The sequence below is a fragment of the Hemiscyllium ocellatum genome, chromosome 3 (assembly GCF_020745735.1).
Source record: "Hemiscyllium ocellatum isolate sHemOce1 chromosome 3, sHemOce1.pat.X.cur, whole genome shotgun sequence".
In the NCBI taxonomy this organism is placed as follows: domain Eukaryota; kingdom Metazoa; phylum Chordata; class Chondrichthyes; order Orectolobiformes; family Hemiscylliidae; genus Hemiscyllium; species Hemiscyllium ocellatum.
Genome location: NC_083403.1, coordinates 5,320,502 through 5,337,754, shown reverse-complemented (window position 1 = coordinate 5,337,754; position 17,253 = coordinate 5,320,502). Strand labels below are relative to the sequence as shown.

The window sequence follows — 17,253 nt, the reverse complement described above, 5'->3', positions numbered from 1 at the left end:
ATCACAAAAAGTTGAGGCACTGCCCCTTGTGGTGCTTCACCAGTTAGTTTGGCAACATGAAAACAACGCCTTTATCCTGACTCTTCATTTCCATGTAGTTAGCCAATCCTCTACCCATGTTAATATAATACCCTTGTTACACCTCACTGGGGGTAGCACACTAGAAGTTAAGCCTTGCTATTCCCAAGATCATCACAAAAGTTGTTTTATATAAGGATGAAAAGTTCCCCAATTTGCCTGCCTTATTTCCTCAGTAGACTCTCTTCCTTTCTCCTACCAATGTCATTGGTATCCACATGGACCACAAGAACTGGATCCTCCCCTTCCCATGCCTAGTCCCTCTGCATGTCCTTAACATTTGAAATGGGAGAAAGTGAGCACTGGAGGTTAGAATCGAACAGTACTCATACAGCCAGTCAGACAGCACCCGAGGAGCAGGAGAATCAACGTTTCGAGCATAAGCCCTTCATCAGGAATTGAGGGGTTGGCCTAAGGGGGCTGAGAGTTAAATGGGAGGGATGCGAGGCCAGGGAAAGATAGCTGGGAATATGATCGGTAGATGAAGTTGCGGGTGAAGATGATAGGTCGGAGAGAGAGGTGGAGCAAATAGGTGGGAAAGAAGATGGACAGGTAGGACAGGTCAAGAGGGTGGTGCTGAATTGGAAGGTTGGAACTGGGATAAGGTGGGTGGAGGGGAAATGAGGAACCTGGTGAAATCCACATTAATCCCGTGTGGTTGGAGGGTCCCAAGGCAGAAAATGAGGCGTTCTTCTTCCAGGTGTCAGGTGCTAAGGGTTTGGTGGTGGAGAGGCCCAGGACCTGCATATCGTTGGTGGAGTGGACAGGGGAGTTAAAGTGTTTGGCCACAGGACAGTGGGGTTGCTTCCTGCATGTGTCCCGGAGATGTTCTCTGAAGCATTCCGCAAGTTGGCATCCTGGGCCAACAGCAATACTGAGGAAGTGGCCAGTATTAAGGGAGAAATACACTCACAAGGGACTTATGAGATCTTCCTGTGTGCAAGTCAGTCAGTTTATTCACACTTCATAATTAATTCACTACTAGTTTTACTAGTTTTAAAGAATTTCTGTTCATCATTCCTTTGCTGAAAGCCTGATTTCTCACTGGGAGATAGTTTAATTTGACCAGCACTTTTCTCAAATGGACCTTTCACATGGAATCCCAGTTTACAGAGGGTTATAGAGTCATTGAACTGTCTAGCATGGACACAGACCCTTCGGTCCAGCTCACCCATGCTGACTAGATATCCTAAATTAATCTAGTCCCATTTGTCAGCACTTGGTCCATATCCCTCTCAGGCGAAAGTGAGTACCGCAGATGCTGGAGGTCAGAGTTGAGAGTGTGGTGCTGGAAAAGCACAGCAGGTCAGGCAGCATCCGAGGAGCAGGAAAGTTGACGTTTTGGGCAAAGGCCCTTCTTGCTCCTCGGATGCTGCCTGACCTGCTGTGCTTTTCCAGCACCACTCTAATCTTGACCCATATCTCTCTAAACCCTTCCTATTCATAGATCCATCCAGATGCCTTTTAAATGGAGAGTTCACAGCACCGAAGTGGAAGGCACTTGCCTAATGTCCTGCACCAATCAGAGCTCTAATCCCACTCCCAGAATTTTACTTTGCATTTAGTTTGCTTTCTAATTTCCATCTTGAACAGCATCTTTTGCTGGATTGTTCTGAATGGGAGTGGCCTTCTTCTGTTCCTATTTGATTTTAATTGTTCAGGAGATATGGATATTGCTGGCTAGACCAATATTTATTACCCAACCCTAATTGCCCAGAGGTCAGTTAAGTTTCAACCACCTTCCTGTGAGTCTGGAGTCATGCTTAGGCCCAGGCTAGGTGAGGATGGCAACTTGCTTTCCCTTCAGGATGTTAGTTAACCAAAGGGTTTCTGACAATGTTTCTACCAATTAACAGTGGTCATCATTAGATTCTTAATTCCAGATTTTTAAAATCTCAAATTCTACCATCTGTAGTGGTGAAATTCAAATCCTGGTCCCCAGAACATTCCTGGGTCTCTGGATTAATTATCGGCAATAATACCGTCACCTCACCCAATGTAGTAGAAAGCATGGTTGTAATATCTGTATGTGTGCACATCACCATTTTTAACCTTCCAGTGAGTTCCTCATGTGAGCCAGAGGGTGCACTTTTGTCCAAGTTTAAATCAAGATTGTAATGTATTGAAGTATCAGTAGAGTGAGGGGAGTTGTCCACATAAGATTTTATTTATATGTTTAACTATGTGACATATACAATGTAGAAATACTCTTGCTTCTCTGTGTTCCTCAGAACTGATTGGGATGTAATTAAAATGGGAGAATGTGTGCGTCTCTAAATACCATACTGAGGGGGGATTTATATATTTAGGATGAGAGAAACATAGATAATTTGTGTTTTAAATCTGACAGAGAATACCAATAACAGAAGGGGGTCTTTTGGCTCAGTGTTCAAGTCAGCAAGGCAAAAGTGAGGACTGCAGATGCTGGAAGCCAGAGTTTAGATCAGAGTGGTGCTGGAAAAGCACAGCAGGTCAGGCAGCATCCGAGGAGCAGGAAAATTGATGTTTCAGGCAAAAGCTCTTCATCAGGAATAGAGGCAGGGAGCCTCCACCTTGGAACGATATGAAACGTCGATTTTCCTGCTCCTTGGATGCTGCCTGACCTGCTGTGCTTTTCCAGCACCACTCTGATCTAAACTCAGTGTTCATGTCCCCTACCAGAAGTTTTGGGTTCAAGTCTCAGCTGCTACAGAGAAGTGTCAAAGCATGTATGGGCCAATAACAGTCCAACCCTGTGGCATGGTTTCCAATATTCCTACTTCAACAGCCGAGCTGGTTACTTCTAGATGAAGCACAGACAACAGGAGTCAAGTTATCATGTAAATGGTAGCATGATGGGTATGTTACTCAGCGAATCATCTAGCGTAGGCAAGTTCAAGACCAACCAGAGCAGCTTGTGAATTTGCTTTAAATTTTTAAAATCTGGAAGTAATAGAAAACTGGCATCAGCTCAGGTGAAGCTATCCATGAAAAAAGTACTTGTATCAATGTGAAGTTGTGGATTTAATGAAGGAGTAGATAGTTTGTATGTGTTTATTTTCTTGAATCTGTGTTTTGTGCTAATATCTCCTCCTTGGACAGGCATTCGCTTTTCTAACAAGGTCTTACTTGAAACACTCTTATTGTTTTTTTTCTGTTAATGGGATTATCCAAATTCAATGTGTATGTACTTATCTATGTAATAAATAAGTATATGTGGATATACTTGTCTGAGTGTTTATTATCATACATATCTGTGTGTATGTACATCAATCTGAAAGTGCGCTTTTGTGATTTGAAGTGTGTGATTTGTAGATTTATGTTTGGGTTGGGGTTCTGAATTTGAACTAGTGGCATATGGGTTTTCTACGACTGATCAATGATGAACGTACAAGTATTTCTGTAACCATGGTCATTTCTTTTAAAACACAGTATGAGAGAATTATACTTCCGAGAGACTAATACTTTTTATTTACATTAGAAGAACTTGAGTGAAGACAGGAAACATTAAACTCTGGTTTTGAAAGTCAGAGATTGTTTTTTTTTCACTTTTTGAATAGTGGAACCACCTAGCTTGGGAGAGAAAAGGTTTTGTTTTCGGTTTTAGCAAAGACAGTTCTGCAAGTTTCTTGGCTGAAGTTGGATTTGTAAAGCTGCTGCTCCTGAGAAGCTGTTGACAAGTTTCCGCACAGTAGACTAACTAATAAAGTTAGATCACATGGGATTCAGGGTGAACTTTCCAATTGGATACAAAACTGGCTTAAGGGCAGGAGACAGAGAGTGTGGAGGCCTGTTATTAGCAGTTTTCCACAGGGATCAGTGCTAGATCCACTTTAGTTGGTCATTTATATCAATGAATTAGATGAGAATATAAAAGTCATGGTTAGTAAGTTTGCAGATGACATCAAAGATGGGAGGTATAGAGGACAGTGAAGAAGATTACAAAGGAATCTAGATCAATTGGACGAATGGGCTGAGGAGTGGCAAATGGAGTTTAATTTGGATAAATGCGAGATATTGCATTATAGTAAAACAAAGACAGAACTTATACAATTAAAAGTAGGACCTTATGTAGTGTTGTAGAACAGAGAGACCGAGGAATTCGGGCGCTTTTTGAGGTTTGTGTCAGATGTAGACAGGGTGGTTAAGATGGCACTTAGCATGCTTGTTTTTATTGCCCAGACCTTTGAGTATAGGAGTTGGGGCATTGTAAAGGACATTGGTGAGGCTTCTGCTGGAGTACTGTGCCCAGTTTTCGTCGCCCTGTTACAGGAAGGATATTATTAAGCTGGAGAGGGTACAGGAAATAGTTACCAGGATATTATCTGGAATGGAGGGTTTGAGTTATTACGGGAGGCTGGATAGTTTTTTCACTAGAGCATAGGAGGTTGAGGGATGACCTGATAGAGGTTTATAAAATCATGAGGAATATAGATAATGTGAATGGCAGGTGTCTTTTCCTTAGGGGAGGGGATTTCAAGATAAGGGGAATATTTTTAAGGTGAGCGAAGAAAGATTTTACAAATACATGAGGGGCAATTTTTTTAAACAGAGAATGGTTCATGTATGGAATGAACTTCCAGAGGAAGTGATGGATGTGCTATGGTTTTAATGTTAAAAAACATTTAGATAAATAAGCAATATTTGGAGGGATAGGGGCCAAACGCTGGCAGGTGGAACTAGTTTAGTTTGAGATTATGGTCAGCATGGTCATGTTGGACCGATGTTTCTGTTTACACGCTGTATGACTCGATGATTCTAAAAAGAGAACACACTTTAGAATAATTAAAAGCAGGTTACTTCTGTATAAGGAGTTTAGCAAAGGAGTTTAGACCTGTTTAACTGTTAACGTTGATCTCTGTCTGCACCTTCTCAGTAGCTGTAACACTGCATCCTGCACTCTGTTCTGTTACCCTGATGCATTTATATAGTATGATCTGTCTGTAAAGCCTGTAAAACACACCTTTCACTGTACCTCGGTCCATGTGACAGTAATAAATCAAATCAAATCAAGCCAAATGTTTTGGACCAGAAGGGTTTTTTGAAACTGTTAAGGTTTAAAGTTAGTTGTAAACCTTAACAGATCATGCCTGTAAGCTTCCCTCCAACCAACTTACCTTTTAACTTGGAAATATTTGCTGTTCCTTCACTGATGCTGGAGCAAAATTCTGGAATTGTTTCCTATCAGCACTGTTAGTGTCACCCACCTCAAGGACTGCAGTAGTTAAGCAAGTCATCACCTTCTCCAGGGTAAAAATGCTGTCCCAGTTGGTGATGCTATGGGATGCACATACCCCATAGGTGAACATTTAAAAATCAGTAATGTGAAGATATTCCCCTTGAGGATAAAGAGTTTAACAGCTGTTTCTGTTGATTGTGTTACAGATAATTGCATTTGATGAATTACGTAAAGATCTTAGGAACCCCATTGATCAATGCAATCCTCTCCATGCAGTAAGTACATCGCAGACTCCTTACACCACAAGACAATGGTAAAGTGCTCTATATCATATTCATTGCCTGAGGAATGGGGCGATGGTACCAAGTGTTAGCGCTGCATAGGTTGACATCTGTAATCTCTACTCTATCCAACTCTCTGTCTCTCTATTCCTTGTTATTCAGTCCCTGGTTTCACTCTTTCCTCACATAGTGTCCTTCATCCCTGATCCTCAGACCCTGGTGTCCCCTAGACCCTCACTCAGTGTCCTTCATCCCTGATCCTCAGACCCTGGTGTCCCTCAGACCCTCACTCAGTGTCCTTCATCCCTGATCCTCAGACCCTGGTGTCCCTCAGACCCTCACTCAGTGTCCTTCGTTCCTGTTCCTCAGTCCCTCATTCAAATGTCCTTCTTCCCTGGTGTCCTTTATTTCCTCACTCAGGGTCTCTCGTACATGTCCCTGAGTCAGTCAATCAGTGTCCCTCAGTCTTTCTCCTTTAGTCCTTGTCTCTAAATCCCTATTCCTCAGTCCAAGTCCCTCAATCCCTGTCTGCCAGTCTCTGCTCTTTAGTCCATTTCCTTGCCAGGTGTTCCACTTTTTCTGTACCTGAGACTGAATCCCTGAACCTTACACGCAGTCCCTGTCCCTCTGTCTCCAGTTTTGCTTCTTCCCTGTTCCTCAATCCCTGTCCATCAGAACATGTGTCTCAGCCCCAGTCCTTGATGTGTCATAATCTCTGCTCCTCCAGCATAATTCCCTGGTGTGGCTTTATTCCTATTGGTCATTCTTTTGTCCTTAATTCCTTTCCCTCAGGTCCTGTGCCTTAGCCCAAGAAACTCCCTGTTTCCACAGTCTCCAACATCCCTTCAGATCCTAGTTTCCCTCAGCCAGTTCCTTTAGCTCCTGGAGTCTGTAGGCCCCTATCTCTCTACCTCAGGTCTCGGTCCTCTCAGCCCATATTGTCTCAGTCTTTATAGTCCTTTCAGTTCCTCATGATCTTCAGTTCCTGGAGATCCCCTAGAACCTTGCTCTCTCAGTCTCTTAGTGTTGCTCAGTCTCAGATATCCTCTCAGTTTCTAGGGTCCCTCAGTCACTGACCCTTCAGTCCTTAGTCTGTCCTTAATATTGACTACCTTGTTTGTCAGTGATTTTGCCTCAATTTTATTCTTTATTCCTTACCTTTAGCGAGAGAGGCTGAGGAATATTGAACGGATCTGCTACTTGCTGCGGAGGGTAAGTAAATCAGTGAAGAATGTGATATTTATGGGTTCCCTGCTCAATGTTGGTCAGTAAAAGATCTTTGACTTGTGACCGAATAATGTAACCTGATGGGAGAAAGTGAGGACTGCAGATGCTGTGGATCAGAATCGATAAGTGTGGTGGTGGAAAAGCACAGCAGGTCAGGCAACATCCAAGGAGCAGGAGAGTTGCGTTTTGGGCATAACCCCTTCATCAGGAGTGAAACGTCAAACCTCCTGCTCCTCGGATGCTGCCTGACCTACTGTGCTTTTTCAGCGCCACACTCATTGACTCGATTGTGACCTGACGGCCAACAGAGAATGCAGAAATCATGAGCAATGTGGTAATATTTTTATTCTCACAGAAGTGACTGCACTTCAAAAGGTAAAACATTGGCTCAGAGATCATGAATGGCACTATATAAATGCAAATATTTCATTCATTCTTTCCTTTAACAATGCAAAGGGTTACAGGTGCATCAAACTATTTCCACATCAGAGTACCAATGTTATAACGAATGTTGCATGTACTCAGCAGATCTAGGAGTCTCTGTGGAGAGAGAAACATAACTAACTCATCAAACAAAAGAACACATGGCGATGGAGTGGAAACAGACGATTCAGCCCCTTGACCCTGCTCTGCCATTTCATGCCTATCCCTGATGACCTTTCACTTCTTTACTCACCCAGAATCGATCCACCGCTGCCTTAAAACTATTCAGTGACTCTGTTTCCACTGCCTTTTCAGGAAGAGCGTTCCAAAGACTCACAGCCTTCTGTCAATTAAACACAAAATCATGTTTTAAATGGCAGACCCCTGATTTTTAAATAGCAACCCTTATTTCTAGAATCTCTCATAAAGGGAACCATCCTCTCCACACCTACCTTGTGAGGGACTCAGGAGCATTTCAAAGGAGAAATGTACATGAGTGCGGACAGGCAGAGTAGAGAGACAAGCAGTGGAACCACTTCAACAAAACCAAAGTGCAACATCTCAGGAGAGTTTAGGCCTGTGATTTGCAGATCCTGCACTATGTGGGAGATCCCAGACGTGCATGGCCAACTGGATATCCACAGAACAATTCGGGTTCTGAGCTTTGGAGCTTGATCAGCAACTGGGGAAACTCATAATGCCAAGAGGCTTGTGGATGGGATGTTTCAGAATGTGGTCACCCATACAATAAGGATATCCAGACAGAGAGGGAATGTGTGATCTCTTGCTGGAGAAGGGGACCCAGTAGGTAGCGAGGGAATCTCCATAACCTGCATCACACCTGCAAGCCATTTTTTGCCCTTAGAAAACAGTTCAGAGTGATGGTTGCTCTTTGGAGGCCAGTCAGAACCAAGGGCCAACTGCTCAGTGAGGGAGGAAGAAGAATGGCAGGGCTGTAGTGGGAGGGGATGTGTTAGTGGGAAGAGTAGGCATGTACATTTCGGCAGCCATTGTTGTTATTCCAGAATGGTGCAATGCCACCCAGGTGTCAGACTCAAGGATATCGCAGAGTGGTTGTGGGGTGTTCTGAAGGTGAAAAGCCAGAGGTTATAGAACATATTGGGACAAATGACACAGGAAGAAATAGAAATGAAGTCCCGCAAGCAGATTTTATGGAGTTCAGTCAGAAATTGAAAAGCAGAACTTTAAAGGGAGGAATCTCCAGATTACTCCCAGTGCCACACAGAAGGATAGAGCAGGTGAATGTGTAGCTGGAGAGTTGGTGCATGTGGGTGGTCTTTAGATTCCTGCGGCATTGGAACTGTTTCTGGGGAGGGGAATGTTATGGGACCTGTACAAGTTTAATGTATTACATCTGAACAGGAGTGAAAGTGGAGTCACAAGTGGACAGGATGGTGAGGAAGGCATTTGGCATGCTTGACTTCATTGGTCAGAGCACTGAGTATAGAAGTGACGTCATGTTCCAGCCGTACAGGATGTTGATGAGGCCACTTTTAGAATATTACATACAATTGTGGTCACCCTTCTTGTTGGAGAAATTAGCCCAATAAATTAGAGATCACAAAACATAGTTCGAAGTGAAATTGTTATTTCACAGTTTATTAGTACGGCGATATGTGAAACAGCACAGACAGTCTGTCCAGATAGCTGAGAATTCTCTTCCTCAAGTTGGGGACAAAACCAGGTTTTATAGGAATCTTGCACAATGAGGTTAATTAAAAAAGGGAAAGATACAATGTATTTGGAATTGAGTAATCCAGTTACAATGATGATAATTGAAAAACATTTATGGGAAGAATGACCTGATTGTCGATAGGATTGTAACATCCTGACAGTATCAATGGGATCAGGAGATTCCAGCTCTCTCTGCAGGTAGGTGAGAATGTCTCTTTTGAAACAGTAAGGAGCTTCCATTGTTCCTGTCCTGGGAGTGAGGTCCTTGGTGGTGTCTCTCCATTTGCCCTGTCCTTTGTGTGGCTTTGGTATTGCTGTGTTATGAGACTGCCCTCAGGGCTTTGGTACAGCTGTGTTGATCTGGTAGTGTTAGTGTATTTTGGGAAATGTATTCCCTTGTCTGCATGCGGACTGGTTTCACTTGTCAGCCTGCTTGGTCACTACTGAGGCATTCTGGGTGTTTCTGGTATAGTTTGGCCAAGTTTGCTCTCCTATGTTCTGTGTGGGCCTGCTATGGTTAGGCAGGGTGGCAGATCTTTTCCCACACCTCTACACGAAGGATGTTGTTAAACTTGAGAGGGTGCAGAAAAGATTTACATGAATGTTGCCAAGACTGGAAGGTTTGAGCTATAGGGAGAGTCTGAATAGGCTGGGACTTTTTTCCCTGGACCATCAGAGGCTGGGGTGTGACTTTATAATGGTTTATAAAATCATGAGGGTCACGGAAAGGGTGAATAGCCAAGGTCTTTTTCCCAGGGTAGGGGAGCCCAAAACTAGAGAGCACAGGTTTAACATAAGAGGGGAAAGCTTTAAAAGCGACCTGGGGCTAACCTTTTCATTCAAAGGATGGTACGTATATGGAATGAGCTGCTAGAGGAAGTGGTGAAGGTGCATTCATTTACAACATTTAAGAGGCATCTGGATGGGTATGTGAATAGCAAGGGTTTAGAGGGATATGGGCCAAGTGCTGGCAAAATGGGATTGAGACAAATTGGGATCTCTGGTTGGTGTGGATGAGTTGGACTAAATGGTCTGTATAACTCTATGATTCTGTGAGTGGGATCAGTAACCAGATGAGGTAGATTGTGAATGCTTTTGGGGTGGATTTAAACTAGATTGGTAGGGGAACTCTGTAAGGTCATTCAGTGGGAACAGAAGCTGATGTGGATTAAAAGTTAAGATGCAAGTAAGTGAGTCTGGAAGGCAAACAAAACATAGGATAGATAAAAAAAGAAGCTAAATGGAAAAAATCTTAATACACGGAGCCAGGAATAAATCACACGTACTGAAGGCACAGATAGACAAGTGGAAATATGATATCAAAGCTATGACAAAGACTTGCCTAAAAATGTGGCAGGATTAGCAGCTCAACAATCCTCGTTATAGGGTATTCAGATGAGATAGTGTGAAATGGAGATGAGGACAGTGAGGTTTGCAATATTGATCAAGCAATCAATTATTGCACTGAGTGGGGACGATATCTTGAAAGGAACGTCAAATCATATGGATGGAAAACACAAAGGAGCAAACACACTGTTGTGTTTTAGGTTGCAAGTTTGCTCATTGCGCTGGCAGGTTTGTTCTCAGACGTTTCGTCACCATGCTAGGTAACATCAGTGAGCCCCCAGTGAAGCGCTGGTGTTCTGTCCTGCTTTCTAATGATGTATCTTGGTCTGTTAAGGTGGGTGACATCATTTGCAGTTCTTTTTCTAAGAGGTCAGTAAATGGGGTCCAAATAGATGTGTTTATTGATGGAGTTCCGGTTCGAATGCCAGGCCTCTAGGAATTCCCATGCGTGTCTCTGTTTAGCCTGTCCTGGGATGGATGTATTGCCCCAGTCAAAGTGGTATCCTTCTTCATCTGTATGGAAGGATACCAATGATCGTGGATCATGTCTTTTGGTGTAAAGTTACATAACAAACACTACATCGGACACAGAGGCAGAAAATAGTCACCAGGATACACAAACACCAACTAGTCACCAAATACTATCCTGAGTATCCTGTTGGCTCCCCTGACTGTGCAAGCTGCTTGTGGCTCTCTCTGCGCTTTTCCAAAGTACCAGCACCCTTATCAGCTTCCAAAAGTTAGTGAGAGGGATCTCAGGGAACTCCTGCACTACCTGCCTGGTGGACACTGATACAATATCAGGGAAATCCTTCTGCTAATTTAAACCAGACAGAGAAGTTCACCTCGCCTCATAATCTGTTAAAGTATAAGTGACAAAGAACTATCCCCAATATCACTATTTAAAGAAAACATTTTAACAATTTTATTCTTTAAGTCCAAAAGAGAAATTAAATAACAGCTGTTTACAACTCCTTTCTCTTAAACATGTTTTTACCTCCCACTCCACAATACTGGTCCGATAAATTCCCTCTTAAATTTACGGCAGATAAATTTTCAAAACCGGTTGTCATGTTTGGATATCGAACATCCTCTGTAGATTCCACAAGATCATCTTGGGTCTTCTGCTGCACAACTTTCTCATGGACAGGTACCTTTCAGAGAGCTAGTCTGCTGGTTGTCAGTTGGTGCTTGGCTGCTCTTTGCTGTTCTCCCCAGCTGTTCAACATTCCTCACTTTATATACCCCAAAACTTCGGACCGGCTCATTGGTTTGATGCAATGCAAAACAGTAAAATTCAAATTCAATTGGATTTTAGTATCTGGGGCATAATTTAAACTGATTGGTTGAATTTGAATTTGTTGTGTACCATGGCAACGCAGCTGTAGCTACTTGTCTTAGAACCAAACGTTACCTTTTTAAATTGCTCAGCACACTCTGTGCCAGCCAGAAGTTTCAGCTCCCTTAAAGGTACAGTACCCGTATGCAACTTCATAACAGTCACCCATTCCCTTCTTTCCTCTAATCCCTTGGGCTGCAATGTGACCATCTCTTGAAATGTGCTATCCACGTAACTGTTAGTCTCATGGATGTGCCACAGTGTCTCCAACTATTGCTCACTCTCCGAGACCCAGCGTTCCAGCTTCTCCAGCTGGGAGCACTTCCTGCACACGTGGTCATCCAGGAGACTGGCAGCATCCAGGTGTCCTCACATGTGACAAGCAGTATGTTCTGCTCGGATATACTCTCCTGACGTGTCTTAAATTTACAATTAGCGCCTTAGACTAAAACAAATCTAGATACAGGTAATAATATTTATTCCAATCAATAACGTTTGTTTTAGCTTCAGCCATTTAAACATTGCCCCTAATGTAAATTACTCACCAACCAATCAGCTTACTGCTTTGCTGTGTCATCACTCTGCGCTGTTTGAAGAGAAGCTGTTCCTCCCAGGTCCAGAACTGACTCTTTCCGAAGGTGACTCTATAGCTGACCCCTTGCTGAACCTTGGAGTGTTGATGGGGATAGTGCAGAGGGAACATTATCTTCAATTTTAACTAAAAATAGAGGGAGCTTTACTCTGTAACTAACCCTGTGCTTTACCTTTCCTGGAGGTGTTTCATGGGGATGGTGTAAAGGCAGATTTACTTTCAGTTTTAAAAAAAAGACTAGATGGAGCTTTCCTCTGTAACTAATGTCATGCCACACTGTAGAGTGTTTGATGCCTGCTTCATGTGGAACAATCCATCTTCCGCAGCTATACTGGTACCTCTCACCTTTTCCTCTGCTACATCGATGACGGTATAGGGCCAGCATGTGCTCCCACGAGGAGGTTGAACAGTTCATCAACTTCACTAACATCTTTCACCCTGACCTCAAATTCACCTGGACCATCTCGGCGACCTCCCTCCCTTTCCTGGACCTCTCCATCTCCATTTCCAGTGACCGACTAACCACGGACATCTGACTACAAGCCCACTGACTCCCACAGCTACCTGGACTACACCTCCTCCTACTCTGCTTCCTGTAAAAATGCCATCCCTTATTCCCAATTTCTCCACCTCCACTGCCTCTGTTCCCAGGCTGACCAAGTCCACCGTAGAAAATCCCAGATAGCCTCCTTCTTCAAAGACCGCAATTTCACGTTCCATGTGGTCAATGATGCCCTCCAGTGCATCTCCTCCACTTCCAGCTCCTCTGCCTTTGAACCCCACCTCTCCAATCGCAACAAGGTCAGAACCCGCCCCCCCCGCCGTCCTCACCTCCACCCCACCAACCTCTGCATACATCGCATCATCCTCTGCCACTTCTTCCACCTACAAACAGACCCCACCACTAGGGATATATTTCCCTCCCCACCCCTGTCTGTGTTCTGGAGAGACCATTCCCTCTGCAACTCCTTTGTCAGATCCAGGCACCCCCACCAACCCTCACCCCACTCTTGGCACCTTCCCTTGCCACCGCAGTAAGTGCAAACCTGCACTCACACCACTCCCTTCACCTCCACCTAAGGCCCCAAAGGACCCTTCCGCATCTGACAGAAATTTACCTACATCTCCACAAATGTTATCTACTGTATCTGTTGCACCCGATGTGGTCTCCTCCACATCAGGGAGACAGGACACCTATTTGTGGATCATTTCAGAGAATACCTCTGGAACACCCACACTCACCAACCCCACCACTCCGTGGCTAGAACACTTCAACTCGCCCTCCCACTCCGCCAAGGACATGCAGGTCCTGGGCCTTCTGCATCGACAAACCCTTACCATCCAATGACTGGAGGAAGAACACCTCATCTTCAGCCCTGGGACCCTGTAACCAAAGGGAATTAATCTGGATTTCACCAGTTTCCTCATTTCCCCTCCCCCCACCATATCCCTGTTCCAAGCCTCCAACTTGGCACCATTCCCTTGACCTGCCCATTGTCTTCCCACCTATCAACTCCAGCTACCTCTCCAACCTATCACCTTCTCCCCCACCTTCATCTACTTATCGCATTTCTCCCAGCCCCACCCTGTCCCATTTATCTCTCAGCCCCCTGGCCCACAAGCCTCATTCCTGATGAAGGGCTTAAGCCCGAAATGTCGATTCTCCTGCTCCTCGGATGCTGCCTGACCGGCTGTGCTTTTCCAGCGCTACACTCTCGACTTTGATCCCCAGCATCTGCAGTCCTCACTTTCTCCTTATTGTAGTAAAAGCCTACCTTTCCATTTTAGAGAGTAGAAGGAACTTTACTCTCTATCTAACACTGTAAGGTACATGTCCTGGGAACATTTGATGGGTTCAGTGTGGAGGGTTTAAAGACTGTGACTTTTAAAATTTTTTGTTGTTTTTGATTGTGGTCTAATATGAGGGAAGAATTGTTTTAAATCCACAACCGGGGTTGTAATTGTTGCAATTTTAAAAGCATCATACTGGAAGTTTTTGAGATTTCATTGCAGCCTTGCTTTGCAAGTCATTGGGGAGGAGAGACAAGGTGCAAGTTACTGAGTGTGTGTTCCGTGAGTTTTGACCAGTAACAGATTGCTGATTGCCTTATGCAGTTGTGACCAATTGTGGATGTGAGAGATCATCAGCCTGACAATATCTCTTTGATTGCATCCTGGGCAGCTTGTTTGTTTGAACAATACAGTAGTAGATATTTTCCAGACAAGAAGAAGGAGGTTCCGTTTCTATCCTGACAGCAAATAACTTGGTCTGGAGACAGGCAGTAATTTTCCTCCACCATTTGCTGGATGCTGTTGTCATTGACCAGTGACTGTAAAATTAAATGTTTTAATGTGTATATGCCCTGGATCCCTGGCAAAGCACTGAGAATCTGGAAAGAAGGAGATTGGAGGACAGAAGGTCATGGATGCACCGAAAGACTGTCAGTGATTTCTGAGACTATTAGACAGGTAGATTGGCGACTTTACATACTTTGATTAAATCAATAACTTTTGTGATGATCCTAGGATTGGGGCATCAATGCACTTTCCAAGTGTTTGTGATAGGAGATTGTGGATCCTTGGTTGGGATTATTTTGAAATAGAGACAACGAGGATTTGGGTTGTGGCATTAGTAACTGAGAAAGCACCAGATTCATTACTGCAAATATGAAATGGTCCTGGAAATTGCAAATGATTTCCTACTGATGGCAGAATTGTCTCTGACAGTCTTTAGAGAACTTCCAAATGTCATGTTAATTATGTTAACCATTAAATTAGGGGGTAATTGCTTGCGAATGCTACATTGGCTGACATAATTGAAGTACAAGAACTGCATTTGGGCTCAGGGGTTTGGATGGCTGGTTTGTAATACAGAGTAGACAGGCAAATGTTCATCAAATAGTGGTACGGCTCACATAGTATATGGGGGTATCTATTACAAGTAAGACATGAAATTCTTATGGTAGAACACATAGGAATACGGAACACGCAGGCATTGATAAACAACTATATACATGGTCAAGACTTCATAAAGATGTAGCGTAGTTAGACATGTAATCTTTGATTTCCATATCAACTTTTGAAGAATTATTCCATTGAGCGTTAGTACACTGTGTAGGACTATTGGAAAAATGCAAGTAGGACATCAATAAATCCAAATAATTGTGGAAAAGAACTCGATTCCCAGAAGTTATTCTTTTGAGGACAGTGCACCTAAGGTAGTAGAGGAAATGTTCGCTCTATTTTATTTAATCATTATAGACTTCTGTTTGGGATATAATCTGATCAGGCCTCAACTTTATGTCTAAAGGTTTCCGCAAGATCATTATCAAAGTCAAAAGAGAATGTTGAGGAGCATACTGAGATACAGGCTACTAGACTAGATGGGATTGATGTTCACAAGGAGGAGGTGTTAGCAATTCTGGAAAGTGAGAAAATAGCTAAGTCCCCTGGGCTGGATGGGATTTATCCTCAGATTCTCTGTGAAGCCAGGGAGGAGATTGCTGAACCTTTGGTTTTGATCTTTATGTTGTCATTGTCTACAGGAATAGTGCCCGAAGACTGGAGGATAGCAAATGTTGTTCCCTTATTCAGGAAGGGGAGTAGAGACAACTCTGGTAATTATAGACCAGTGAGCCTTATTTCAGTTGTGGCTAGGATGTTGGAAAAGGTTATAAGAGACAGGATTTATAATCATTCAGAAAGGAATAAATCGATTGGGGATAGTCAACACGGTTTTGTGAAAGGCAAGTCGTGCCTCACAAACCTTATTGAGTTCTTTGAGAAGGTGACCAAACAGGTGGATGAGGATAAAGCAGTTGATGGATTTCAGTCAGGCATTTGATAAGGTTCCTCATGGTAGGCTATTGCACAAAATACAGAGGCATGGGATTGAGGGTGATTTAGTGGTTTGGACCAGACATTGGTGAGCTGAAAAAAGACAGAGGGTGGTGGTTGATGGGAAATGTTCATCCTGGAGTTTAGTTACTAGTGGTGTGCTGCAAGGATCTGTTTTGGGGCCACTGCTGTTTGTCATTTTTATAAATGACCTGGATGAGGATAGAGAAGGATGGGTTAGCAAATCTGCGGATTCACTAAGGTCGGTGGAGTAATGGATAGTGTTGAAGGATATTGCAAGTTACAGAGGGACATAGATAAACTGCAGAGCTGGGCTGAGAGGTGGCAAATGAAGATTAATGCAGAAAAATGTGAAGTGATTCAATTTGGAAGGAGCAACAGGAATAAAGAGTACCGGGCTAATGGTAAGGTTCTTGGTAGTATAGATGAGCAGAGAGATCTCAGTGTCTAGATACCTAAAAGTTGCCTCCCAGGTTGATAGGGTTGTTAAGAAGGCATACAGTGTGTTAGCTTTTATTGATAGAGGGATTGAGTTTCGGAGCCACGAGGTCATGCTGCAGTTATACAAAACTCTGGTACGGCCGCACTTGGAGTATTGTGTACAGTTCTGGTCACCGTATTATAGGAAGGATGTAGAAGCTTTAGAAAGAGTTCAGAGGAGATTTACTAGGATGTTGCCTGGAATGGAGGGAAGATCTTATCAGGAAAGGCTGAGGGACTTGAGGCTGTTTTTGTTAGAGAAAAGGTTGAGAGGTGACTTCATTGAGACATATAAGATAATCAGGGGCTGAGATAGGGTGGACAGTGAGAGCCTTTTCCCTCAGATGGTGATGGTTAGCACAAGGGGACATAGCTTTAAACTGAGGGGTGATAGATATCAGACAGATGTCAGAGATAATTTCTTTAGTCAGAGATAGTTAGGGGTGTAGAATGCACTGACTGCAACAGTAGTAAACTCGCCAACTTTAAGGGCATTTAAATGAACATTGGATAAACATATAGATGAAAATAGAACAGTGGAGGTTAGATGAGCTTCAGATTGGTTTCACAGGTCAACGCAACATCGAGGGCCAAAGGGTCTGTACTGCGCTGTAATGTTCTATGTTCTGTGTTCTATTATCAGTTTACATATAAAACAGTTGAAGTCAACTGCATATTGTCTACAAACACAGGGAGCTTTAGAGAGATACTCTCAGACTGTCAGAACCATAATTCAGGTCTTGTCATGAACATCAAGATTGAGACAAAGTATTAC

The 17,253-nt window shown here is 43.4% G+C and overlaps 1 protein-coding gene across 2 annotated transcripts in view; it reads left to right on the top strand.

Annotated features, from left to right (window-relative positions):
* cnih3 (cornichon family AMPA receptor auxiliary protein 3) overlaps nt 1-17,253 on the top strand; it is a 58,491-nt gene that overhangs the window by 31,496 nt on the left and 9,742 nt on the right. Inside the window, exons 2-3 of one of the 2 annotated variants that reach the window (XM_060855519.1) lie at nt 5,443-5,511; nt 6,682-6,729. In XM_060855519.1, coding sequence (XP_060711502.1) covers nt 5,443-5,511; nt 6,682-6,729 — 117 coding nt within the window. The remainder of the gene's footprint in view (nt 1-5,442; nt 5,512-6,681; nt 6,730-17,253) is intronic. The other variant, XM_060855527.1, reaches the window with a different exon arrangement.